Below are 26,350 nucleotides of genomic sequence, written 5' to 3'. Positions count from 1 at the left end.
AATTAAGGAAGATAATTCACGCGACATTGAAACGTAGACAGTTTCGTTTCTTTTAACAGCTGCCGCCTCGAAAGGAGATTGCACCATGTAGATAATCGGAGAAGACGCGTCACGGTCACCTCGGGAAAGTAATTTTCTGATGAAGTGTCAACACGCGTCAGTTCGGGGACCACGTGCGCTGACAGACTCGAACGCACGAAGAGTGCGTCGTTCCAACACGAGTCACGATTGACACACTCTCTGTCGTTTTTTTTTCCGTCGTCTTCGTGGTCGTCGCGCAAGGGTCTTTTCCGTATACCCCCCTACTTCTCCAAACCAACCGAGGGTATATCAAAAAAAACATTTGCAAGTACAATTGAGTCTTGAGTGCGCATTATACCGGAGCAGCAGAAAGAAGCTCGAGGCCTGTGTAGCTACGACGCGGAGATAAGAACTGTTGGCGCAAATAACAACGCGCTTGCGTTTTCTCGCTTGCCGATGGTGTAGCCGGAGGAGCACGTAGCTCTCGGGGGTATGCAAAAATGCGACCCGCCACTCGAAACGAAAGGGCTTTCTATTAGACAGCGTGCTTCGGTTACACGGAACTGTGGCAAGTCCTGTAGACATAAAAAACCCTGCTAGAAAATTCCTATTTTTTTTTCTCTTGCCTTTTCCGGCATGCTACTATAAGGCGAACATGCTGCCAACTTAGTAAGGTCCTACGGCAGCTCTGGGTTTGCCAAATGACCTGAGTGTCATTGCTTTTAACTTACTCTATAAAGTTACTCTATAGGGGTCAAGCTTGTACGCAGCCTAAAGGTTCTACATTTTCATCGAACGTTTTTCTTTGTTTGTTTGTTTGTTTTATCTTTGGTCGTGCGCACCAATGTGCAAGTTATCTGTGGTCTATTTCCCACTCTCCCTTTCTATTGTGATATGTATAGTTAAGAACGTCTGGTAATTAAGTGGCCTCTACCTACTCTCGCAGCGACAACCATCAATTTTCTTTCTTTCTTTTTTTTTTTCTGGCTCTCGACGTATCTGTCTCCACGGCGTGCCAAAAACTCATGATTAACACGTCGTCTCAGCAACGATAAAGTCAAATAGCTATATTGAAGAAACGAAAACAAGGGAATTCTCCACTGATGTCGTTGTTGTAGTCGTCGGCGTCTCTTTGTGGTATGCATGTAAGTGTTGTGTTTCAACGATCCTTCGTAGTCTTTACTACTGAAGTTTCTTTTGTACATCTTTTTCTTATTTTGACGTCCAAAATGCAATAAAAGGCACAAAAGTAACGAAAAAAGAAAGAAAGCAGAACATGTTTTAAAAGCTACACACTTATTACAACAAACTTCGCAAGTCGGGCCAAATTAACTCTCCGAGTGCAGTCAATCATACTGACAGGAATATCTGGACAATAGCGGTGGTCGTAGTGCACTCGACGCAATTCGAGATGGGCTTTCTTCAATATTAACCGCAGCATTACAACACTTGGTCCACCCATGAACTGTACTCAGGGAGATTAGTCTCACGCAAGCTTCGATAACATCAAGTGCACGTAAAACACTTTTCGCCCAATGGCGCGTGCAGCTGCATAAAAGAAAATCGACCCTCCCCAGTGATTACAATGAATTAAAAAAATATCGACTTATTGCGCACGCAGCGTTACCTACAGAGGTGTGCGTGTGGGGCGGGGGGGGGGGGGGGGGGGGCGATTACTGGTGTTATGTTTGCATAGGATCGAACCGCCCTTGACTCTCGTGTACATTGAGCAATATTGTATGCGGTACGTACGCAAACGTAGCATTAACACCAAAGTGCAACACACTCGTTCGTGCTAACGCGCACACAAAATTTCGCAAGCATGTAAAATCGCAGCATTTGAAAAGAATAAAGAACAAGCAGAGAAATATAAATGTGCTGACAAATGAATCTCTTATATCGGTTTTTCATCGCTGACGCGTTGTCACTGCGCAGTGTCATAAAAAAAAAAGAAGAAACAGACTGTTTAATTTCTACGACCGAATGAAGTGACAGGCTGAACGAGAGATTGCGTGTACTCGATGAAGAGCCGGAAAAAGACATTTTACGAAACGGAGTGTAGTGGGGAAAAAAATACGGAAGTGTATGTTCTGTTAGTGCTCGAGCCGTGTTGTCTGCTTCGTTTCACTAGAACCGGAAATTTCGCTCCCGTTACGGCCTAAAACAGATGTCGTGTTGAAGGGGTATGTCGTAAAACCCTCGCTGCCTGCAGATATTACACAATTCGTCCCGCATTTGTGACACTTGACCGCGGAAATTGAGCTCATAGAAGAAGGCTTTCAGCTGCGATGCTCGTATCTGACACGAGGCGAAACGGAACAAACGAAAGTTGCGAAAGAGATCCAAATAGGAAGACGCGCAAACGAAGCGCGCCGCCGCTCCGATTCTGGGACGGCGCTACTGTCGCGACACTGCGCATGCGCCCTCGGAGTCGCCGCAGCAGACGACTGTCGTCTGCTCGCGGCGCGCGCGGTGTGCGCCGGCTTTCTCCTTCGCGTCGTCGCGGCAGCTGAAACGCATCAATGGGGTGAAGTGAGACGGTGCGCGCGCGCGCTTGGGGCCGCAGGTCAAAGTGTTGTTCGTCGCACGCTGCCTCCTGCACGCCACCTAACTCTACTGCGGCCACCATGACGCACTGGCAAGCGCCACCCGTCCTTTACACGAGCGTCGAAGCATGCGTAGCATTCCTGGCGACCGTCGGCAACCTGGCGGTTCTCGTCTGCTTCGCGCGGGAGCGTCGTCTGCGGACGCCGGCTGACCAACTACTACATCCTAAGCCTGGCAGTCGCCGACCTCCTAGTGGGCGTCCTGGCCATACCGTTCGCGGTGCTCACGCGAGCCGGGATACCGCACGACTCTCCGATGGGCTGCGTCGCGATGCTGTCCTTCATCGTGGTCCTGTGTACGGTGTCGATCCTGCATCTGGTGGCCGTGTCCGTGGACCGTTACTGGGCCATACTGTACCCGCTGGCCTATCAGAGACTCGCGTCGGAGACTGTCGTTCTGGGAGTCGTGATCGCCTGCTGGCTCAGCGGGTTCGTGCTGGGGTTCCTGCCCCTGCTCGGATGGCACGACTCCGAGGCCGCCTCGAGCGGCGACTGCCTCTTCTTGCCCGTGATGAAGTACAGCTTCCTGGTGTTTCTCTACTTCGCCACTATCGTGTACCCGGCGCTGCTCATCGCTTTCTTCTACATCCGCATCTACAGCGTTGTCCGCAAGCAGGTGAGCGTACGCGCGTTCGCAAACCGTGTTATGGTACCGCGACTCGCGGAGATGATCTCGTACCCGGCGACGGAAATGGCTGCGCTCATTTTGTTTGCACAAGCGGGGTGTAAACAACGTTACGGCTTGGGCGACGGCCTCTCCCGCGTCGTGTCTATTGTGTTATGCATGTTTATATTTGTCCGGCGCGTCTATCAGTGTATGGACCGCGCGCTGTGTCGCAGAATGAAGCAAATCTGGTGGAAGAGGAATCGGATATCTTGAACTAACATGCTGGAGATTTAGACGAAGCTGGGGTGATTGATTGCTGCAATTTGCCTATTTTCAAGCAACGTCGCCCCCACCCTCCCTTTTCCCACCCCCTTCTTTATACAACTTCAAACTGGTCGCATATTTCTCCCCCCCCCCCCCCCCCCCCCCTTCTATTTTCTATTTCGCGCACTTAGGTCTGCTCAGGCCGTCAGCTTTTCTCTCTTTCGAGATGATGCCAAAGAGGCGCTGCTTGTAGACGATTGAACAAAATCTGAGCCCGAAACTAGATATCATAGACTTTTTCCACTTATGAATGTAGTGGTGTGTAGAAGGAAAGAGTAGAATAACAGTCAACGCATACACAACGACACCACGGCACATATTCCCAAATCACGCAATGCCTGCTATATATGCAATATCTGCTATATATGCAGTGAAATCAATTTTTCTTGCGTTTCCCTGTATATAACCAATCGACTTGAGGTTGTGTGAAGTGAAGAACACAAGGTAGTCCTAAGAAAGAATTAATATACCAAGAAAATGACATTGTACGGGAATGATATTACGCAAACTTGTTGCTTCACAACTGTGGCCTTTGCTGCGCCGTTAGGATTGTAATTTTGAAAAAATAAAGTACGCCAACATCACATCTACGAAACTATACATGGATGACTACGTCTATTAAATGTTAGACTAGAAAGTTCACCTTCTGTTTGTTTGCCCTAACGAAGACCTTTGTCGAAACAGTCGCTGCGGCCTAACGCTTACCTTAATCGCCTAAGCTATTAACGTTCTAATTTCTATTAAAGCAAATAAAGGTATTATTATTATTATTATTATTATTATTATTATTATTATTATTATTATTATTATTATTATTATTATTATTATTATATACAGAAAAGAGTTTTACGCCGGGATCTACCAAAAATCTGTCACATGTAGTAACGTACGGACGTCAGGCAATCGTCAGGCAAATCCGCGATATGGCGATTGCTTTACCGTTTTCTGCCTACATAATGATTAAATAAGGTTTCACAGAAATGTTACAAAGGCTTGCTTTCTTAAAAGAACTGTGCTTTCGATGTCGTACATTTGTTGCAATGAGGATATTTAGGGATCATGTCCGTGTATGTACGACAAAGCAGAACAACAAATGAATCAGAGGCAGCGTTCTTTCTCGTTGAAGTTCCTGCTCTGCCAACGGTGCAAAAGCGCCTAAACTTCATTTTCGTTTTTGTATAACGACAAGACGAGAAACTCTATAAATAATAAAAGAAAAGAAACAAGCGAGAGCCGTTAAATCGAAACGCGCGAAGAGCGATAGCCCATGCAGGAAAGAGCGTCACTCGCGAGTAAGTTTATTCGGAGCAGAGAGATGTCACTCTTCAAGGAAAGTGCCGGCGTGCGCGAACCCCCACTTTCCTCGAAAAATTAACTCTCCGCTGCTAATGAAGTTTGCTAGAGTAGTCACCCTTTGTGGTTGAGTCGCTCTTATTTTTTTTTTTCTTCATACAGTTTCGCGCCTCTCTTTCTTTTACACCACAAAAAATGTATTAACCAACCACCTCAGCAACAAGTAGAAATGCGTTGCTTTGTAATTTCCTGCAACACATTGTGGCCCGAACGAGATGCTTTATTTGATTTTGAGTTTTCGTTGTCACGTGTATTGCAGAAAACTGTACTATAGAAGTATTCTCAACCACGGGGAATGGGCTCTTGTGTGTAATGCTCGTACTCTGCGTGTGATGTGTTTGGTGTGCCTTCATCTTTTTTCTTTCTTTCTCTCTTCCTCTTCTCTATCTTTTTCTCTGCACTTCAATCGGGTGGGCGTGGTGTCCTTTTTATCAAACAATTGCTAGCCTGCTTCACTTTCTCTCTGTGTGGTGTTTATGTGTGTTTACACGACGAATAATAACGACGACGATAATAATGATAACAATGCGTGCTGTGTCTGTGGTAGACTTGTACGTAACGAGTTACGTGTAATTATTTACATGTAATTCATCGCAGTTTCAGCAAATCGTGTAATGTAACGATTAATTTGTTGAATCGGTAACACTCACTGTAATTCAATTACTTTTTTTCAGTAACCAATTACACGCAACCAGCTACTCTATTGACGAGACAAACTGTAACAGATGATGCAGTTTTGAGAACTCCATTCAACAGGCAAACCCGGGAGCTCGGTATTTATTTCCTCATCTTAATGTGCCACCAAATGTAGGCCTAGGAACTGAACCGGTACTGGTAGGTCTCGATCTTCGACGGCCACTCGTGACCTTATTGTCGGTAAATCAAATACGCACGGTTTCTCTGAACTTTTCATTGGCCAGACAGGGACCATTTTCTCAAAGTATCAGCAACAATGAAGCGATGCGCTTCATAGAGGGCGGAGATGCTGATTAACCGTATACGTTATAGCAAGATCCTTATACGTTACAACACCGCCCTACATCCCCATCAAGCATATAAAGATCGAGAGTTTTCAGCGTCGTTGCTGGTGTCTTCACAATGAAAACGTGGGAAGACGAGAAATAAATCTTGAAAACGAATCGTTAGTGAAGATAAACAATGTGTGAATATCTGCAGCAGAGACACTGAACGTGCCAGGCCAGCTGCTTCATTTACGGCATCTATGCAATGTTAATAAATCTAGGGAGAAAATAATCAATTACTTTTGAGTAATTCCTCAGTTACTTACGTGGGACAGTAATTGGTAAATGTAATGAATTGCATTTTTTCAATTAAGTAATTTTAATTGTAATCGCGGTTACTTTTTTTCTGCAATGCGTACAAGTCTTGTCTGTGGTGAGACCTTTGCGTATAATTTCGTTCTCCGGCGTTTTATCTGACATAGGCAGCAGGCGGGGGCTGACAGACAAATCCCCAGCTTTCCGCACACTCCTCGTCCCCCCAACTATCCGTATTCACCCCCTTATAAGCTACGACAGACGCCCTAACTGCATGCACTGTGACGCGCACACCAACACACCTGACGTCATCCGACCACGACACCCACTACATCCTCCTTCTCTACTATGCCAGTACAATACAATACTTTATTCTCTCTATAATGCAAATATGTAAAAATGCAAATATGCACACATTCGTTTATGCGTGTAATGGAAACAATTTATACTCCCAGTTCACTCTTCCCACTCCTCGCCAATCCCCTTGCCCAAATGGCTGACTATACGGCTAGCAGGGACGTCGATTAAAAGTGCAAGTGATACGTATTTTCCAAGTTGTAGAAGCTGCATCACGTGCTTCTCATATGCAAGAGGACCAGACTTGGCACTTGACTACGAAGGATCGGAAACATTTACAAGATATCCTAATTTAATACTCAGGTTGTTGTTGAAGAGCCGCACTGACGTCATATGTTTCGCCTGCGCTTTTCGTGTGCCCGCCGCGGCGGTCGCAGAAAGAGAGGGAACCACCGTATCATGACGTCATGAGTTGTCATGACGTATCCTCTTCCTGTGTACCGAGACAGCTTCGTAGAAAGAAGTGTTGTAGCAAATTTTTTTAGAGCACTCTGACGCTTACCAGTATGCATTTATGGCGTTTATGAAGGTATGGACCTTCATCTGACCCTCAAAAAATAATGTCAAGTCGAAAATATCGTGTCGCTACTCTTTTAAGTGTAGCTGAGCCAGTGAGGCCCCTGGTCTCATGACCACCAACAGGCACTACGCCATTCTCTTTAGGAATAGTTCTCTCTCTCTCTCTCTTTCTCCAATTTTCATTAAAGAGACCCTCTATCCTACGCACGCTGCAGATCTACAGAGCTCGGGGCACCTTCGTTAACTTTTTGCTAGATCTTAACGTATTAGCCAGTCCGCCAGCGAAGACAGCTTGGGCGACCTTGGCATAGCTGCAATCGCTGCCAGGCTATCCACAACCGCGGAGCCAGCAATTAGTTTCAACGAAGTCGCCCTTCTCGGCTTTCCTTTTTTTTTTTTTCTTTCTTCTTTTTTTCCTCGAGACCTCGGAAAGCTGTGGGGGCTGCTCGCGCCGTGTAAATTGTCGCTTCAGGAAAGTCGCTAAGTAGCAACGGTGAAGTGGTCGAGACAAGTGCTTGCCGCCCTCCACTTTTGCCAAGAGAGGCCTGAAAGAAGGCTCTGGCGCTGCCGGAGCGTTCAGGTACAATCGGGTATCCGAAATTGTTCTTAACGCAGTTCAGTAATTGCGGTTTCTTTTCCGTATTACATTTACGGAAATGACGAGGCACTCACGCGGACTCCTTTAGCGCTTCGATGAGAATCGCACCAGCCGCGGCGACTCGGTGGCTATGACGTTCTGCTGCTGAGCTGGAGGTAACGGGTTCGACTCCCGTTGCGACGGTCTCATTTCGATCGTGATAGGAGTACAAAATAGGCTCGTGTTCCGTGCTTTTGGTGCATTTGGTGCACCCCGCCGTTAAAGGACCCAAGAAACCAAGCGCGTGAGCTGCTTTTGGAACGTTAAAGGCCAACAACTGCAACGAAATTTCACTTTGACAAAGTTACGGTAGTTGGAAATGAGTAGTATATATATAGTATCGAATCGATGTTGGCAAAACTACGCAGCTGGTAACCGTCTAATTTCCTTATCGACGGCCTTTAAGTAACACCTCAGCCGACGGCGCGTTCACCTGGTGGTCAGTGGACGTCACGCAAGGTTCCGGCACATCGCCTCCGACATCCTTACGAGAGCGTCCTCGTATCTCAGAGGCCGTGACGAGAACCCGCTCTGGTTCTCAACGTTCTTAGTTCTGCGTCATTTCGGGCAAGTGGTAATGGCGGTGGCTTTCTTTATCTTTTTTTTTCTTATTTCCTTTTTCTTTCAGATTTAGTATTCCACACGTCTATATTTGCAGGCTATATTTTCCACGTGGTCCAAAATTTATTTGCAGTTGACCTTTAAACACCGTAATTGGTTTTAACCTAATTTGTAGGAGTTGTACTGAAAACAGCGGATTATTGGATGTATACAGAGAACGTTCCATGAAGGAAAGAAGTTAAAAAAATATACATATAGTATAAGTTTGTAACCGGTAGGATGGCACGCAGCGCGAATGCTGTATCCACGATTTATGCACAGGGCTTTACATTCGAAGCCTGCTGTTTTGCTGCATGCTGTGCTATACACTTCACTTTGACTGCGTAAATTGCGTATTCGATAGGCCTACACAATCGTACCGCTCAGCATGATGAATGTTACGGCTGTAACTGTGAAAAAAAAATGTGCTGTGGTTGGTCTCGCTTGTGACTTGACGTCATACACCGAAAAGATACAAGAGCGAGGATAGCTGAGGATTGCCTTTACCGTAATTATTGAATCGCCATTACAGAGGGCATTACATCTTTCGCGCCTGCTGTACATTGCTTTTTTGAAATTAGCTATTCATGCACGATAATACGACTTATTAGGTTGTATTTTTCATTCGAATGGCTGTACAACCATCGCCCTGTCAACAAACTTCTTTAAGCTGTTCGACAAATGAGCCTCAGACGACATTTGACGGTTCCAAATGGCACCCAGTAATGCGGTATAATAATTTTTATGCTAGGTTAAAAACCCGCACTATACCTAATGTCGTCGTTGTCGTCATCATCATCGTCATCATCATCGTTTTTATGGGCCGAAAGCAGCTCCCAGTGATCTCCGTTCGTGCAGCTCTCATATGGTCGTGGCTACATGTCACGTCCCAATATTCCGCAGCTATTTCACATAAGCCTCGATACGTTCATGTACTCCGTGACGCCAACGGTTCAAAGAACGTTTCGGATCCACCGTCATGCCCTTCAGTGGCGCTGGCTAACACTCCAAGGGCTAGTTCTGATACGCAAATAGCCACGAAATTGGAACTTAGCTCACATATGGTATATAGGGCGCCCTCCCCGCATTGAGCAAGATACGGACGGGTTTGGTTTTTGTTGTCCTTCCGTCCACTTTCACTACCTTCCTGCTTAGTTTTTGTACATTTCATTTAAAAGAACAGTTGCCTGTCTGCCTCGAGAAACACCGATAAAGTAAAACCTGCATGTATATCAGCGAAAACGGCTACGTAGAGAGAGGCATATCGAGAATAAGGCTAAATGCGGTAACTGGAGGAGTTGCGAGCCACGCAGCGTTACTTGTTAATTCATACCCCGCCGTAAACTTCGGGTACGAAAATTACTGCAGCCCTCAGCTGCTCGTTTAATTATACTGCATGCGTACACAAAGTTCCGCTGAACACGGCATACTCGGATGAGGAAACCTAGTTCATCATGTCGATTCCGTGCTAGTAACCAAGTAATTGAAACGAGTTTTCTTTAAAAAAAAGAAGAAGAAAGTCAGAACTAGGGAGCCTACATGCAACGCAGTTTAAAACGGCGTTGCATGTAGGCTCCCTAGTCAGAACGGCAGGTTGAAGTGACGTGTGTTCGTTAGGAAGGGAATTTAAAATGCCTCGCATCTTAACTACGTGGCGAACGGGAACTGTGAAGCTTTAAAGCGAACAAAACGACTTTGATTGATATGGATGCGTGGGAAAGCTCGAAGTACACGTACACGGCGTGGCGAGTATTTTCGGTGGTGCGCGTTTCATTACGCGCCGAATGGAAAAGGCGTGTCCATCCCGTCACTCACTCAGCAAGACAGCGCAGCGGGTCCCAAGCGAGGAGTAATGGATTCATTAAATTGAATGCCACTTGTACTTACGGCCGCGCGCCATGTTTTAAAAGAGCGAATAGCGATAGATAGATGCTATTACAAGCGCATAAATATTTGCAAGTATACGCACGGTATTTTTAGCGAGCGTTTCAGAGGGTGGGGTTTCAGAGCGATTTCGGAGGGTGACCGGGCAGTAAATAAACGAATTCACGCTAACTAATTAGAGGAACCTTAAATAAGCAGTCTTGCTTTCATGACAGTCGTGGGTGGCGGGAGGAAGACAGGAAAATGGCAGAGATCTTTTCAATTTTATTTACAAGGTACTAACCAGATGTTAGCCAGATGCAAGTTTAAAGTGGGCGGTATACGCGTTTGTGTGTGTGTCTGTGCGTCCGTTGCTGTGTAGAAATGTGTACGCCATTGCGTTAAAGTTCCAACTGCCCAAGTTGTTGCAAGTTTGGCCGGAGATTTCATAAAGGAACAGGGGCACGGGAATTTGCTGGTATATATCGTGCTGGCGTAAACGCGGCAGACAAGTGTTTACAGGGGATCGCTGGGAGAGCCCACAGTCCTGTAACCTCCTGAGACCCGTACACCACCATATGACGTAATCGCTCTTAAAGGTGGTTTTTATTACGAACTTCAAAAACAATTTTTAAATTTTAAATACCACAGTTACATGCCGAAAACTGCATCTCCATGTGCGCGAACATCTCTTCTGCTCATGCTTGCTATGATAAAAACTGCATTTCATCGCTTAAACGCAAAGATTAAGATGGAACTACGTGTAGTACATTGCCATGTTGCTGGCGCGTCCTTTATTTTCATGCAATATCAGTGATCTCTAAGCACACCTCAAGTTTGCTTTCGTCCGTCTGGGACGACACAGAGGTCTAGATCAATTGAGTGCCAAATTCCTCGAAAGCGGATGACAAGAATATGAGTAAACCACTTCTTTACAGTTACGCATGCACCGTACACTTTACACCCAGAATGAATATCTTGTGTAATCACTTGCGAATGGATTCATAAAAAAAAAAAAAGTATACGGCCATGTGCTATGTATTCTACGAGGGGTCTCAGGAGGGAAATGAACAGAAATAAGCCCACGACGCTTCTGATTTTAGCGGGAAGCCTTTAGCCTCATTGGCGAAGAGAACCGCAGTTTTAGCCTAGACAACGAACTTCCACAGCCACTTCAACTGCCTCGCTCTAAGAGAAAACAGTAGCTGTGTAGACTTGACTTCATTGCTCGACGTCGGAGTTCCCAGTTCCTCATTATCTATGTAATTTCTGTTTGTTCTGGAGAAACGATACATAGATTATGATAAATCACCGGGAAGTGACTCAGAAAGGACAAGAGAATGACACAAGAGCACTTTCTCTTCTTCTTTTTTAATTGCGAAGCATTTCTCGGCGAACATTTGCTACTTTGACAGTATCTATCTATCTAGCCACCTACGACTTTGTGCTCTCATGGTCGTTTCGTTAACATGGTATGTACCAAAATTTGAATACTATGACAAGAGCATATGACGAACATAAATGATATGCCATGGCATCAATATCATGACATGCGTGCCATGTAGGTCATGAAACAGCCGCCTACGTCATGGTACTCTCATGGTCGTTTCGTTAACTTGGTAGGTACCAAAATTAGCATATTATGACAGGAGTGTCTGACGAACATAAGGGATAGGTCATGACATAAATCTCATGACATGCGTGTGCATGTAGGTCATGACAATGACTCCGCGAAATATATTAACACTCAAAAACCACTGAAATGGGTTCGGTCGTGGGTACTAAGTGAATTAAACACTACAGGATAGCTGGTAGAAGTCATAGTCATGAGCATGACTCAGCATAAATGACAATGACTCAGCAAAAAATATTAACACTCAAAAGCCACTTAAATGGTTTCTTACGTTGGTAATAAATGAAGGAAAACACTAAAGGATGATGTTAGTCATAGTTACGACAATGACTCAGGAAAGTACAATGACTAAGCGAAAAAAAAAGATTAACACTTAAAAACCAGTGGAATGGGTTCGGACGTGGGCATTAAGTAAAGGAAACACAAAAGGATGATGGTAGAAGTCATATTCATGGGCATGACTCAGCAAAAAGGACAATGACTCAACGAAAAAAGATTAATACTCAAAAACCACTGAAATGGGTTTGCACCTGGGCACTAAGTGAAGGAAACACTACACGATTGTGGTAGAAGTCAAAGTCATGACCCTGACTCAGAAAAAATGAGAATGACTCACCGAAAAAAGATTACCACTCGAAAACCAATGGAATGGGTTCGGATGTGGTACTAAGTGAAGGAAAAGGTTAAAGGTTGATGGTCGAAGCCATAGTCATGAGCATGACTAAATATTTCGCCTAAAGTCTCTTAGGTATAGGTAAAGGGATTCCTGATGACTCATGACATGAATGTCATGTAAGAGCCGCCTACGTCTTGGCGCTCTTATGGTCGTTTCGTTAACATGGCAGGCATGTTAGCTCACTAGGAGTGAGCCGCCTACGTCTTGGCACACTGCTTAGCATAACATCGATTCCCCTAGGGCGTGGGATCTGCAATCTTTTTTTTTTCGGTTTGAGTGTCTGCGCTACGGTTCGTCCAACGGCGAACCTTAACAAGCCAAATCATCTGCAATATAAAAGTTACTGGGCCGGTATTTTGTAGCGATGCGTTATGCTTTATTCTATACTGGTTTTATCATCCAGCGCTCACAGCCGGCTGATCCCGTTGATAATGTGAGCGGGCCGTCACTCCGGCCACTGACCAAGCGCGAAAAGGCATTAGCATCGGAAAGGCACCGCTACAAAATACCGGCCCTGGTCTCATATGTGCATTTACAATGTACGCATGAGACCAGTAATTTACATTGTGCATTTAGAATGGAAATGCACAATTGTAATGGTTAGCTGGTAGTTGCCAGTGCCATGCCGACTGACCTTTTAATGCCAAAGCATTATATGCCCCATTGCGCGAAAATACGTGAAAGTCGACGGCGTGACCAAATATGGTAATCAAAATGGCCGACGATGCAAAGAGTAAAAACAGCTCAAGAAATACTAGGATGGACATTAACTTTCTCCGGGAGCTTCCTTTAAACAAAAGTAAACTATTGGCTATGAAAAAAAAAATATATGGTACGTTTCGGTCTGGGTGGGAATTAATCTATCCCTGGCCTCCAGGGTTGCGAGACGAGCACTCTTCCCCGTCGCCAGTGCGGCTCCTCGGTTCTGGTTGACTAAAGGCGTGCCTAGTGAGTTCTCTGCACACGTCACGCCGCAGCCATCTGACTGACTAAAAGTGTGGCCTATATTGCACGCGCACGTAACGGTGCAGCCAACAGGGAGGAGGTGGGGCCACGTCATGAGTGCATAAAATGAGTGTATAATAAAAAGACTCAGTTTCGCCCGAAAGGCGAAGCATCGATTGCGATAGCACATTAGTAGACAGATATACCAACTAAATTTTATCGACCGCATGAGCTTTTAAAAAAGCATTCGCTTACGATATAAATTAACAAGCATGGTGTCACGCGCGCACAAGCAAACATGAACACATGTCATCGATGACCGCGGAAACTAGCTGTCAAAACGCTGGCGTGAGGAAGCGTGGCCGCGAGTGAATCGATATTGGTGCTGCATCTAGCTTCACCGCTAACTATAAGCGGCGAAAACACAGCGCACACGAAGCTATCAGCCTAGAGAATGAAATCACTATAAACACTCGGCACACTTTGTCCTCTTCGCAGATCACTTTCAAGGTAGGGCGTGGGAAAACGCGGGTGGCCGCGGGTGGCCGTGCCATAAGAAGCAGCCACCGGAGTAGAACGCCCCCCCCCCCCCCCCCCCATCCCCCCACCCCCCTGCCTCCTGTGCTTTTGCGCGCGACGAAACACAGCGCGCTTCCTAACCGTTTTGCTCCCTTGCGCGCGCGAGATTGAGACACCATCGTCTGCTCACCATCGCACGCTTTCACTTTTCACATGCAGCATAAGGCGCATGGCGACGATGTTATCGCCCTTGGACTTTATACGGAACATCACGGTGACGGCGACAGGAGAAATGCGCCCGGAGTGTCCATATAATTTATATCGCAATGCAAGCATTAATGTCCAATTCAACACCGCTGAGCGGTCCTTCGAGTTTGAACTCCTCGCGGGCAAGCGAGCGCGTTGAGTCGCTTGGCGAGTTTTGATTTGGCCTAACCGAGGCGCACTTAGAACGCAGGCGAGAGCTTGCACGGACAAGGTACGAGCGGAAAGAAACATTTCGCCAAAGGTACTCTATACTCCTATAAACAAGGAGTATAGGAGGCATACGGGAATATCTTGGCAAACATCGTCAAAGATTCCACAGCTACCTTGGATCTCCACAAGAAAAGTAGAAAGTTACCTATCAAGAAAGGGGTCAGGCAAGGAGACATAATCTCTCCAATGCTATTCACTGTATGCTTAGAAGAAGTATTCAAGCTCTTAGACTCGGAAGGCTTAGGAGTGAGAATCAACGGCAAATATCTCAGCAACCTTCGGTTTGCAGATAACATTGTCCTATACAGCATCAATGGCGATGAATTACAACAAATGATTGAGGACCTTAACCGAGAAAGTGTAAGAGTGGGGTTTAAGATTAATATGCAGAAGAGAAAGATAATGTTCAATAGCCTGGCAAGGGAACAAGAATTCAGTATCGCCAGCCAGCCTCTATAGAGTATGTAAAAGATTATGTTTATCTATGTCAATTACGCACAATGGTCCCTGATCATGAGAAAGAAATTTAAAGAAGATTAAAATTGTATTGGAGTCATACGGCAGGCATCGCCAAATCCTGCCTGGGAGCTTACCACTGTCGTTGAAAACAAAAGTGTACAATCATTCTATTCTGCCGGTGTTAACATATATGGGGCAGGAACTTGGAGGTTAACAAGGAAGCTAGAGAACAAGTTAAGGACTGCACGAAGAACGATGGAACGAAACATGTTAGACCTAACGTTAAGAGAGAGGAAGAGAGCGGTGCGGATCAGAGAGCAAACGGGGATAGCTAATATTCTAATTGGCATTAAGAGAAAAAAATGGAGCTAGGCAGGCCATGTAATGCGTAGGGGGGTAACCGGTGGACCATTAGAGTTACAGAATGGATCCCAAGAGAAGTGAAGTGCAGTCGAGGACGGCAGAAAACTAGGTGGGGTGATGACGTTATGAAATTTGCAGGTGCAAGTTGGAATCAGCTAGCGCAAGACAGGGGTAATTGGAAACCGCAGGGAGAGAGGCCTTCGTCCTGCAGCGGGTATAAATATAGGCTGATGAGGATGATGATGGTGACGACTCTACACTCTATCTCACAAGCTGGTGGCAGCACTGTGGAAACTAAGCGAATTCTTAGCCAATAGGAAGGCCGAATGCCCCTCATTGAGATGTGCTCATCCGCGCCGCATCGTCTGCTCAGCGTCTGCTTGCCATCCAGTTACATGCTCCATGGTTGGTGGATTGACACAAAAAATGTACTGACGCCGTTGCCATCAGCTGCATTTACATGCATGCGTCGGCAGGGCTTCGCTTTACTTGTACGCTTTCCCTGCAGTTACCTTGCAGCCTCCTGAGCAAGTAGTACGGGTGAATGCCCTTAAAGATATTTATTCACCTGCGCCACAGCGTATGCTCGGTGTCTACTTGACATTTGCTCGCTACCGTCATCATGTGCCATGCTAGAGTGGGGCAGTAAATTAATTATGCAGGGAACAATTAAATTGCTTTTATAGCGTTCCCCATCGTCAACGCATCACCAATACTAATGCTGTGGCGCCATCTGCTAGCCAGAAATCAAACCAGATTTACTGCTCGGTGCCGTGTCCGTAGTCCTAGCACCGTGAAAACAAACAGCCGATGTCAAGGATTACGACAAAACATAACTAATGATTTGACCTCAGCTTGAGATGAGATTTAGCGATGATGGATTTTTCCGCTTGTTTCTTGCTGACAGGGCGGAGAGCCAGTAACAACCGTGAATTCGGATCGAAGCGGGTGGTCGGCACTGCCATATGTTGCCACGGTGGCTATTGCGGTTACCGGCGGTAACCGCTGCAGTAATTCTCGGTATACGACGTGCATGCGCAAAGGTCCTAACATGTCACGTATCGCTATACCGTGAGCGAAAAACCAGATGCCAAACCCTTCCCCTTTCCTCCTCTCCACTAGTGTCTGTCGCTAGCGCTACATGTGGCTGGCGGAACCAGTGGGCGCTACCTCGCGTGGCTTCCGAAATCGTCATAACGCGTGCATGCCGATCTCGAAGGCCATTAACATCGATCAAAGCTTAGCGGATGTTTGCAGGCATTACGGGCGACAGCTATTTTAGAGCCAGACAACCAACCTTTAAAAAGCGCACCCAAAGGATTGTGTTAACCGTGGTCTCACCGCGGTACCGACCACCGTGCGCTGGGTCAGTAACCGTCGGTACCGCCCGCCGCCCGTGATGGATGGATGGATGGATGGATGGATGGACGGACGGACGGACGGACGGACGGACGGACGGACGGACGGACGGACGGATGGGTGGATGGATGGATGGATGGATGGATGGATGGATGGATGGATGGATGGATGGATGGATGGATGGATGGATGGATGGATGGATGGATGGACGGACGGACGGACGGACGGACGGACGGATGGACGGATGGATGGATGGGTGGATGGATGGATGGATGGATGGATGGATGGATGGATTGATTGATGGATGGATGGATGAATGGATGGATGGAGCTGAACCCTTTAAATCGGATGGTGGCATACGCCACCTAGCCGTCACTATTAACATATCTTGTATTTTGTGGTGGGTGAAATTTCACCCCTGCCTTGATTTTAGCCACCAATCAGATAACCTCCGTTTTGGTTATTTCTACCCGCTCAAGGTTTATTGCCTCCACTGTCCCTAAACCCCAATGTTTTGAAAAAATCAGCGCCGTTGCTTCGCACTGTAAGGTTAAGCCCATTACAGAAAAGTATGAGGTGCACAGCCGTTTGCTCTTCCTCTCCACACGCACCGCACAACGTGTCTATACCTTGGTACTTGACTCGGTACATCTTAGTCCGCAATACTCCCGTCCTGGCTCCAAACAACAAATAGCTTGATAGTGATGATAGTGTTGGTCATGAACGCCACCTCGCGATGTTTGTTCACAGCTGAGAGCAGGCCTATTCCACCGGGAGCGCGAGCCATTCTGCAGGCATCTAGTGGAGGAGGCAATGGTGTAGCGAGCTAAAATAAAACTCTCTAGTGTAGCCAATTCGCAGCGAGTTACGCCCGGAACGATATACTGCAGCGCAATGGTATTGCCTGTGTACGCCTCGTACCTTCCGCAGTGCTGCAATCAGCTTGAGATAGAATATAATGCTTTCGCATATGAGGATTTCACACGTAAGCAGTCTTAAGTGTCCCTGCCGTAATTTATTAGGGGCGAAGCTCCTTATAGCGGCACCCGTTCCGTCCCCGTCGTAGTAGTAGTAGTAGTGTGTAACCAGTCTGAGAAAAAAATTCCGAAGTTGTGTCCGTAGCGCGGAATCGAACCAGGGACCCGTGGCTTCCGAGCGCGCGGCGTTAGCCCACTACGCCACGAAGCGCACATGGACAAACGCACCACGATGGCTATAAATACCCAACATTAACGAAATGCCGCGTTTCTAGCGCGTTTCTAACGCGTTTGTGCTAGCGCGTTACGGCCCGTGTAAGAAGCTGGTGTAAGACGCTGTGGCCTCTCCACCTTACCTTCAACGCGTTTCGAACGCGCTGCCCAAAGCTGTGGCAAGTCAAGTTCAAGTCGAGGAGCGTTTATGAATACGGGGGTATACTCTCTCAGCAGTCATGTGATGGCGTCGGCAAACGCGGTGCACGTTCCGGCATGTGTAAATGGCTGCGTAAGACGCTGTGGCCGCTCCCCCTTACTAGAGAGTACTGCACGTTTCTAACGCGTTTGGGCTAGCGTCCCCTTAAGCGGGAGATCCGATGATTCCCTCCGGAGCTTCGCCCACTCATCATCATTCACCCCGTGGATATGCTGTGATTTTTTTTTTTAATTTCTACAAGCCACTGACGGTACCTGGTTCTCTCACGCGTGATACAGAGGCATTCCGATAAAAGGCATAAGCGCGAAGTTGCACTGCATTTCATTGTACGTTTACGTTTGGCAAAGTACTAATACTCAACGAAGTTTGCAAAACAATTTACCCAGGTAACCAGAGTAACTACGAGGTTATACAAAGTAGTAGCATCGCAGCGCTGCCATAAGGATTGGCTCCATTATGATAAAGAACCATCCCGTCGTCTTCTTTTCCTTCGCCTAGATCCCATCCGAACCCATTCCGTTGGTTTTTGAGTGTTAATCTTTTTTCGCTGAGTCATGCTCATGACTATGATTTCTACCATCATCCCTTAGTTTTTCCTTCCCTTAGCACCTTTTCAGTGGTTCTTGAGTGCTATACGTTTTTCGCTGAGTCATTGTCATTTTTGCTGAGTCATGCTCATGACTGTGACTTCTACCAGCATCCTTTAGTGTTTGCTTCAGTTAGTGCCCACGTCCGAACCCAGCTGTGTTTTTTGAGTGTTAATGTATTTTGCTGGGTCATTGTCATGACATACATGACAAGCATGTCATGTCATTCATGTATGACACTCATGTCATGACTTATCATTTATGTTCGTCATGTACTATTCTCATAGTATGCCAATTTTAGTACATACCAAGTTAACGAAACGACCATGAGAGCACAAAGTCGTAGGCGGTTAGATAGATAGATAGATAGATAGATAGATAGATAGATAGATAGATAGATAGATAGATAGATAGATAGATAGATAGATAGATAGATAGATAGATAGATAGATAGATACTGTCAAAATAGCAAATGTTCGCCTTGAAATGCTTAGCATTTAATTGCCCTTTATATCTTCCTTGAGCCCAGCGGCTGAATTGACTGTAGCACAGAAAGTGGCTGGCAATGAAACCTGAACCACACTTCCGGTTTCGTTTTTGGGCGTGCGCGTTTTGAAGCAGGGAAGAAGTTTGGGCGTGTTGGTAGTTCAATCGTAAACTGGGATACATAGCGCTAGAACGACACAAGGATGAAGAAGAACGCAGGACGAGCGCTAACTTTCGACAATTGATTTTATTGATTTATTTTTATTTATTTATTTATTTATTTATTTATTTATTTATTTATTTATTTATTTATTTATTTATTTATTTATTTATTTATTTATTTATTTATTTATTTATTTTACAAGTACTGCCAGCCTTGTTACCAGGCCTTAGGCAGGAGTGGGCGCTTGAACACCATTCCGCGTACCGGGAAAGAAACGCGCTCGGGATTCCATCAGCACCGGGCGATTTTTTAGCGCCGAGGTTAAGCATAAGTGCTAACACACCTTCCTCAGTAATTCTGATATCACCAATCGGCAGAATGTGTTCATAGCTAGAGAACTTTGGGCTGATACCGTCGTCACGCGTAAACACTAAGCACAGGTATCGGTTGAGCGCATCTGCGGTTTCGGCACTGTCGGTTACAAAGGTATAACCGATACAGAGTTTGGGTGCAGCTTTCTTTTTTGGCGATAAGTGCTGCCAGAACTTTCCTGAGGATGAGACAAGGAAATTTTTTAGCGTTATTTTTTTATAGTATTGGCGCCTCTCGGAGCAACCGCGCGAACCCACTCGTGCCACCACGTACTGCTCCCGCGTTCGTCGTCTCCTTCCACAGCGGGCCCCGTTGCCGCTCATTATTCCAGCGTAGAATTTCCCTTCTCTTCTGTCGTCGTAATGGGGACGCCAGGTTTAGGTGCTATTAGCTTAAAGGGGTATAATCCATTCATTGCCTTACGTGGCGAACAGATTTAATAACAGAGGTGATACGCCAATGTGTGGGCGTACCCGTCAACACGATGGCCACTGGTCAGGACAACAAATACGTTCGTACCTTAGTTCAAAATTCTGTGTCACGTCTGTGTTATGCTCTTACCAGCTTCGCTGGTCTTCCGCCTTCACAGAATGGAATGGGGTATGAATTTTTTATTGCGATAGCAATTATATGGACACTCAAAAGCAGATTTCTGCCGTCGGCGTCGCCGTCGCCGTCGCCGTCGCCGTGAGGTTCCGTATGACGTCAATGGAGATGAAATCGTGGCCGCGCGCCGCCGAACGCTGTATGTGCGAGTGAAAGGGCGCGAGGGACGCGCTCTTTCACGGGGAGTGAACGCACGGCGGAGAACAAACGCGCGTTCTGCGCCGTGCTTCCTTAAGGGCTGCAGAAGTAGGCGTCTCTTTCCTCCTTTACAATCACCATATATGTAGAGCAAACGCGCCTTCTTCCGATGCGCGAGAGGCCGTGGGGGAGGGGGGGAAGGGGGAGGGAAGGGAGGCGACGTTTAGCTGCGGCACCAAGTGCCTATTTATATCAGAGGCTCCGGCAACAGTCACCAACGCCGCACGCATTTTGAGCGAACGCGGGCAAAATGCCGACGGCGTCGACAACAGTTCGGCGCGTTGCCGGTGCTGCTGCATGTCCAAGTTTATACAGCTGATAAAGCTAATATCATTACTCCGTATATCTCTCTACAAATTTGCTATCGCAATTGATGCTTCACCTTTCAGGTGAAACTGCGACAACTTTTTTATTTAGTAAATTAAATATACCCGCGAGGCAGTCTTTACGCGCTCCCACCGAATCTGTCCTCTATATAACTTGCAGTTTCATAAAGGCACCTTGTGAAATGACGAAATGTTTATTTTGCTCTATATAAATGCTCGTTCCGCGCTTTTGGTGCGTTCGTCCAATCTTGTGGCACCAGGTAAGCAGCAGTAGTTCTGTACGAAGCTCCACCGGACGGCATTAACTGAAAAATTGCAGGCGATTCCGCCCTGCGGAGCTGTAAACATCGTGGTAAGACAACTTGAGGTAAAGACTTTATTGCATCACTCGTTGTCACTTAGTAATTACGGTCACAATGGCTTTGTGGTGGCTATGATATACACTGATCGGAGTACTCGCAACTGCAGACGCATTCTTTGATAATGTCAAATCGATGCACGTACGCCGTCGCTGGGTGGTCGGTTGGGCCGGATTGGTGTGGTATCGCAAGCGAAATGTCTCCAGCACGCAACGTGTAAACCACTCCCTTTTTTTGCTCCCAAAACATCAACATTGAAATCTCCGACAACGACCAGAGGGGTAGTAGTGTCATCGCACTAACCCACGCAAAGTGAGTAGCCAATAACCTTTCGACACGGCATTTCGACTTTGAAGAGAGTTTTGCGTCTCTTCGCCGCATTCTCCGATTCGCGACACGCGTCGTTCCGTCTGGCCTGCCACGTATGGTCGGCCTCTCGGGCACGATCTTCGGTGATGCACTGTTCGCTGCACTTTGATGAGTGCTTGTAGCCTCTGTCTCACGAGGCTATGAGCCATTGCATTGTTTGCGTGCTCACGGCAAGCAAAAAATCGCGAGTGCTTACGGGGGTATGAGCCAATGATGATGACAGTGTGCGGGCGCGAAAATTCTATGGCTCCCTTGCCATATGTGTGTAGCTCCACTGTAAAAAGTAAATTTCAAGAATTTATATATATATATATATTTGATGAGTGGGCGAAATTACAAAAAGTCGCAGTTTCACCCGAAAGGCGAAGCATAGATTGCGATTGCAAATTAGTAGACAGCTATAAAAAGTAAGGACAGTAGTTTTATCGGCCGTATAGACTTGTAAACCTTCGCTTACTATCTAAATGAAACAAGCGTTATGTCAGCGCGCACAGGCAAACATGAACCCATCACACTCGATGACAGGGGACAATCGCTGTCAAAGCAATGGCACAAACCGTTTTTTTTTCTTTAATTTCCGGGTTAACCTCCCGGCCTTCCTTTCCTTTCGCCTCTCACGCCTCTGCTCAGATTCGATAACGCCGTTCGACCTACCATAAACACCGCTTTTCTCTGGTTCTTCTTTTTTTCTTTTATTGCGATAGCAATTATATGGACACTCAAAAGCAGATTTCTGCCGTCGGCGTCGCCGTCGCCGTCGCCGTGAGGTTCCGTATGACGTCAATGGAGATGAAATCGTGGCCGCGCGCCGCCGAACGCTGTATGTGCGAGTGAAAGGGCGCGAGGGACGCGCTCTTTCACGGGGAGTGAACGCACGGCGGAGAACAAACGCGCGTTCTGCGCCGTGCTTCCTTAAGGCTGCAGAAGTAGGCGTCTCTTTCCTCCTTTACAATCACCATATATGTAGAGCAAACGCGCCTTCTTCAGACGCGCGAGAGGCCGTGGGGGAGGGGGAAGGAAGGGACGCGACGTTTAGCTGCGGCACCAAGTGCCTATTTATATGAGAGGCTCTCTGTACTCTTGTAACCTCGTCCTATTTATCCTCGAGAATGGAATTTTGCGCGTCTTTCGAGCCCGGTATCTGAAAACGAGCGGAGGCTTGTAGCCCCGCGTTTCGCAATTGGTGGATTGGTTGTGCGCTCGCGCTTCACATGCCACCTCTGTCTATGGGCATCCCTTCCTTGACATTACTTGGTGGTTCGTTTTTACTGTAGCCTCGCGTTTCGTTTTCTTCTTTTGCGACTAGCCAGGGAGAGGTTGTGGCTCGTAGTCCTTGTTTATTTTGATCATTCAATTTCTTCCTCCGAAGGCCTTGGTGGGCTAATCGGTTGGCCATTGTTGTTCACAAGGCAGCACACGAGCGCTCGTGTTTGTGTGATCTTGTGTCAACCCCCATGTGTGAAGAAGCGCTCTGCCTTGACAACAATAATTACATCTCGCTTCAGAGCTTCGCCTCCTCAGCAAATGCATTTGCATAGCAGGGCTCCTCATCCCTTTCAGACACGGCGTCCACATTTGTGGACGCGACCTATTTTTGCCATTTCTGTGCAGCGGTAGCAAGTAATATAGCACAAACTTAGGGTAAATTGAAAATTCTGCCAAACTAAATTACTTCCATTTTAGTGCTATGTGATATGTATCGGTACAGAGCACCGCTTCGGTGAAGGCATTACCGCGTGTTATGTGAAGTTCGACGTGGGGCAAGTTTGTAGCAGCCGCGAAATATTTTTTTTTCTTTCGTGAAATGCTTGCCGCCAATAAACAACTTGTGCATGTAATTCGAGTGGGTTATTCAATCCTTTTTATGGAGAAATGTAGCCGTGACTGACTTGACAATTTTCAAATATCTAGTTACTCCGTAATTATGATGACTCGCCATAAAGTGTACAAAGAGTCGTTCTACCACCTTGACTTGCTTTCAGTGGAGTCTCAAGCACCCAGGCATAAAATTATCTATGCTTCATACATGTATCGACTGTCGATCATAATTTGTTTCTGAAGGGGCTATCAGCCAAGTTTCCGACACAGTTGCAATCGACAACATAGAAAGCGGCGCCGCGAACTTGGGTCGACCACTAATTGGCATTAGTCGCAGTGACACCTTAAAATGTATTCCATTGCAAAATAGCATTCGTCGCGTCAATCTCTCCTCGGTTCTGCGCTTGCTTTGTTCGCTGACCTCGTCTTTAGCAGGCTGAGGACACTTCGCGTGAATATTTAGCACCGGCTGCTGTGCTGCCAGTGTTTGAACTGCGTCGGCGTCCCGCTTGCGGCGCCACGCATGACGTCACCCGACGCCAACATTTGCACAACGAGCTTCTCTTATTTAGCCATGGTAATGAACGCTCACGATTTTGCGTCAGTGCGAGTCCGAGCGTGCACACAGGGCACTGCGCACACGTTTTGCGCGATTCCTTGACGCATCTCCCAAGGAGAGTATACATACATACATACGTACATGCATACGTACGTACCTACATACATACATACCAATTTATTTCAGCATTTCTTGTGTACACACACACACACACACACACACACACACACACACACACACACACACACACACACACACACATATATATATATATATATATATATATATATATATATATATATATATATTGCCAGCCAAATTAGCGGAACTCAGCAGCTTGCGGGGAAGGGAGATTTGGATATTAGTAAATAAAGAATAAATCTTAAGGCAAAGCAGTAGCGTTGGATCAGGTCAGGTCTAGAACACCACTTTTCTGCTACACTTTCAGCGCTTGTCTAGCTGAAAAAATAGCAAAGCCTCTTTCTTAAACAAAGGTGTTTGAACGCGAAGCTTTCGCCCATGCAAACTGAATCAAAGTGCAAAGCCAACGCCCACGCAACGAATCCAAGAAACGCTGAGCGACCCGATGGCGATGCATATGTGATTTGATTGCTTGTTTAGGATTGTATTTTTTGAACGTTGAAGTTGGATGAAGACACATTTCGTTAAGTTGCATAGCCTTTATTTTAGATCATGTTGATTACACGCACGCACTGACACTTTCATGGACTGCATGCCGTTGCCGATTCACGGGACCGGCCTTAGGGGCACGATCGCGCTCGCGCTTACGTTCGCGTACGGCAGCCTCTTCTTCTGCCGTGCGCTGCACCTGCGGCCTACCCATGGTGACGGCCGGGAATGCATTGCGTGAAGCGCCTAAAATGCAATGTAGATATATACAGTTCGTCTGGGTAGCGTGGGGTTGCAGTCGCCATTGTTCTTATCTTCTTCTTTCTCGGGTTTTACGAACCAAAACCAGTTCTGATTATGAGGCACGCCGTAGTGGAGGGCTCCGGATTAGTTTTGACCACCTGGGGTTCTTTCATGTGCACTGCAACGCAAGCACACGGGCGTTTTTGCATTTCGCCTCCATCCAAATGCGGCCGCCGCGGCCGGGATTCGATCCCGGGATCTCGCGCTCAGCAGCGGAACGCCTTAGCTGACTGAGCCACCGCGGCGGGGTGTTCTTATCGGTACAGCCGCTGCGAATGTAAACTGTAGTCTTCTACGATTGTGTGCGCAGATGCGCAGATTGTTCCATCGTGTAAGTTGGCTTTCCTGCTGTGCGTTCTCGACGCTCACGGAGAATCAGTAAGACATAGAAAGCTTCGCTTTAATATAATGTATGCGTGGCATACGTACGAGTTTATACATTTTCCTAGTTCAACTGACTCTTACTTGTGCTCATTTTAACGCGGAGTCCGAAGTCCCTCCTTCCTTTCCGTTACGCCGTCGTTAGCCGCAAGTCTCATATGGCAAGTACACACAAATGTTTGCCTACGTACTCATTGCCTCCGATATTGCGCACGCAGGTTCGCGCGCGGTCACGCAAGCTATGGTTTACCATTCGCGATCGAACCGGGTGGTTTGTCACACATACCTAACCAGTGCTCTTTCGCACAGCTAATGTGAAAACATGAACGGTGAAAACAGGTTCTAAATGCGAAGCATTTCTTGGCGAACATTTTCCATTTTGACAGTATCTATCTATCTATCTATCTATCTATCTATCTATCTATCTATCTATCTATCTATCTATCTATCTATCTATCTATCTATCTATCTATCTATCTATCTATCTATCTATCTATCTATCTATCTATCTATCTAGCCGCCTAGGTCTTTGCGCTCTCATGGTCGTTTCGGTAACTTTGTACGTACAAAAATTAGCGTATTATGACAAGAGTATATGATGAACATAAATATGTCATGACATGAACGTCATGACATGCGTGTCATGAGTGTCATGAAACAGCCGCCTACATCTTGGTGCTCTCGTGGTCCTTTCGTAAATTTGGTAGGGACCAAAATTGGCATAGTATGACAGCAGTGTATGACGAACATAAGTGATAGGTCACGGCATAAATGTCATCATAAGCGTGTCATGTAGGTCATGACAATGACCCAGCGAAAAAGATTAACACTAAAAAACTACAGGAATGGGTTCGGACGTGGGTACTGAGTGAAGGAAACACTAAAAGATGATGGCACAAATCATTGTCATGAGCATGACTCAGCAAAAATGACAATCACTCAGCCAAATAAGATTAACACTAAAAAACCACTGGAATGGGTTCGGACGTGGGCACTTAGTGAAGAAAACACTAAATGATGATAGAAGTCATAGTCATGGGCATGACTCAGCAAAAATGACAATGACTCAGCGAAAAAACATTAACACTCGAAAATCAATGGAATGGGTTCGGATGTGGTACCAAGTGAAGGAAAAGGCTAATGGTTGATAGTCGAAGTCATAGTCATGAGCATGAATAAGGCTTAAGG

The 26,350-nt window shown here is 46.4% G+C and overlaps 1 protein-coding gene across 1 annotated transcript in view; it reads left to right on the top strand.

Moving 5' to 3' along the window:
- The first annotated feature begins 2,443 nt into the window (after window positions 1-2,443).
- Window positions 2,444-26,350, top strand: part of LOC119446407 (adenosine receptor A2b-like) — a 112,976-nt gene continuing 89,069 nt past the window's right edge. Inside the window, 2 exon segments of the mRNA XM_037710834.2 lie at window positions 2,444-2,768; window positions 2,770-3,243. Of these exon segments, the coding sequence (XP_037566762.1) occupies window positions 2,649-2,768; window positions 2,770-3,243 (594 nt within the window). The 5' untranslated portion in view covers window positions 2,444-2,648.

This window comes from Dermacentor silvarum, chromosome 3 (genome assembly GCF_013339745.2).
Source record: "Dermacentor silvarum isolate Dsil-2018 chromosome 3, BIME_Dsil_1.4, whole genome shotgun sequence".
NCBI classification, from domain to species: Eukaryota; Metazoa; Arthropoda; class Arachnida; order Ixodida; family Ixodidae; genus Dermacentor; species Dermacentor silvarum.
Note: the sequence above shows the minus strand (reverse complement) of the source record. Positions and strands in the feature narration are given on the sequence as shown.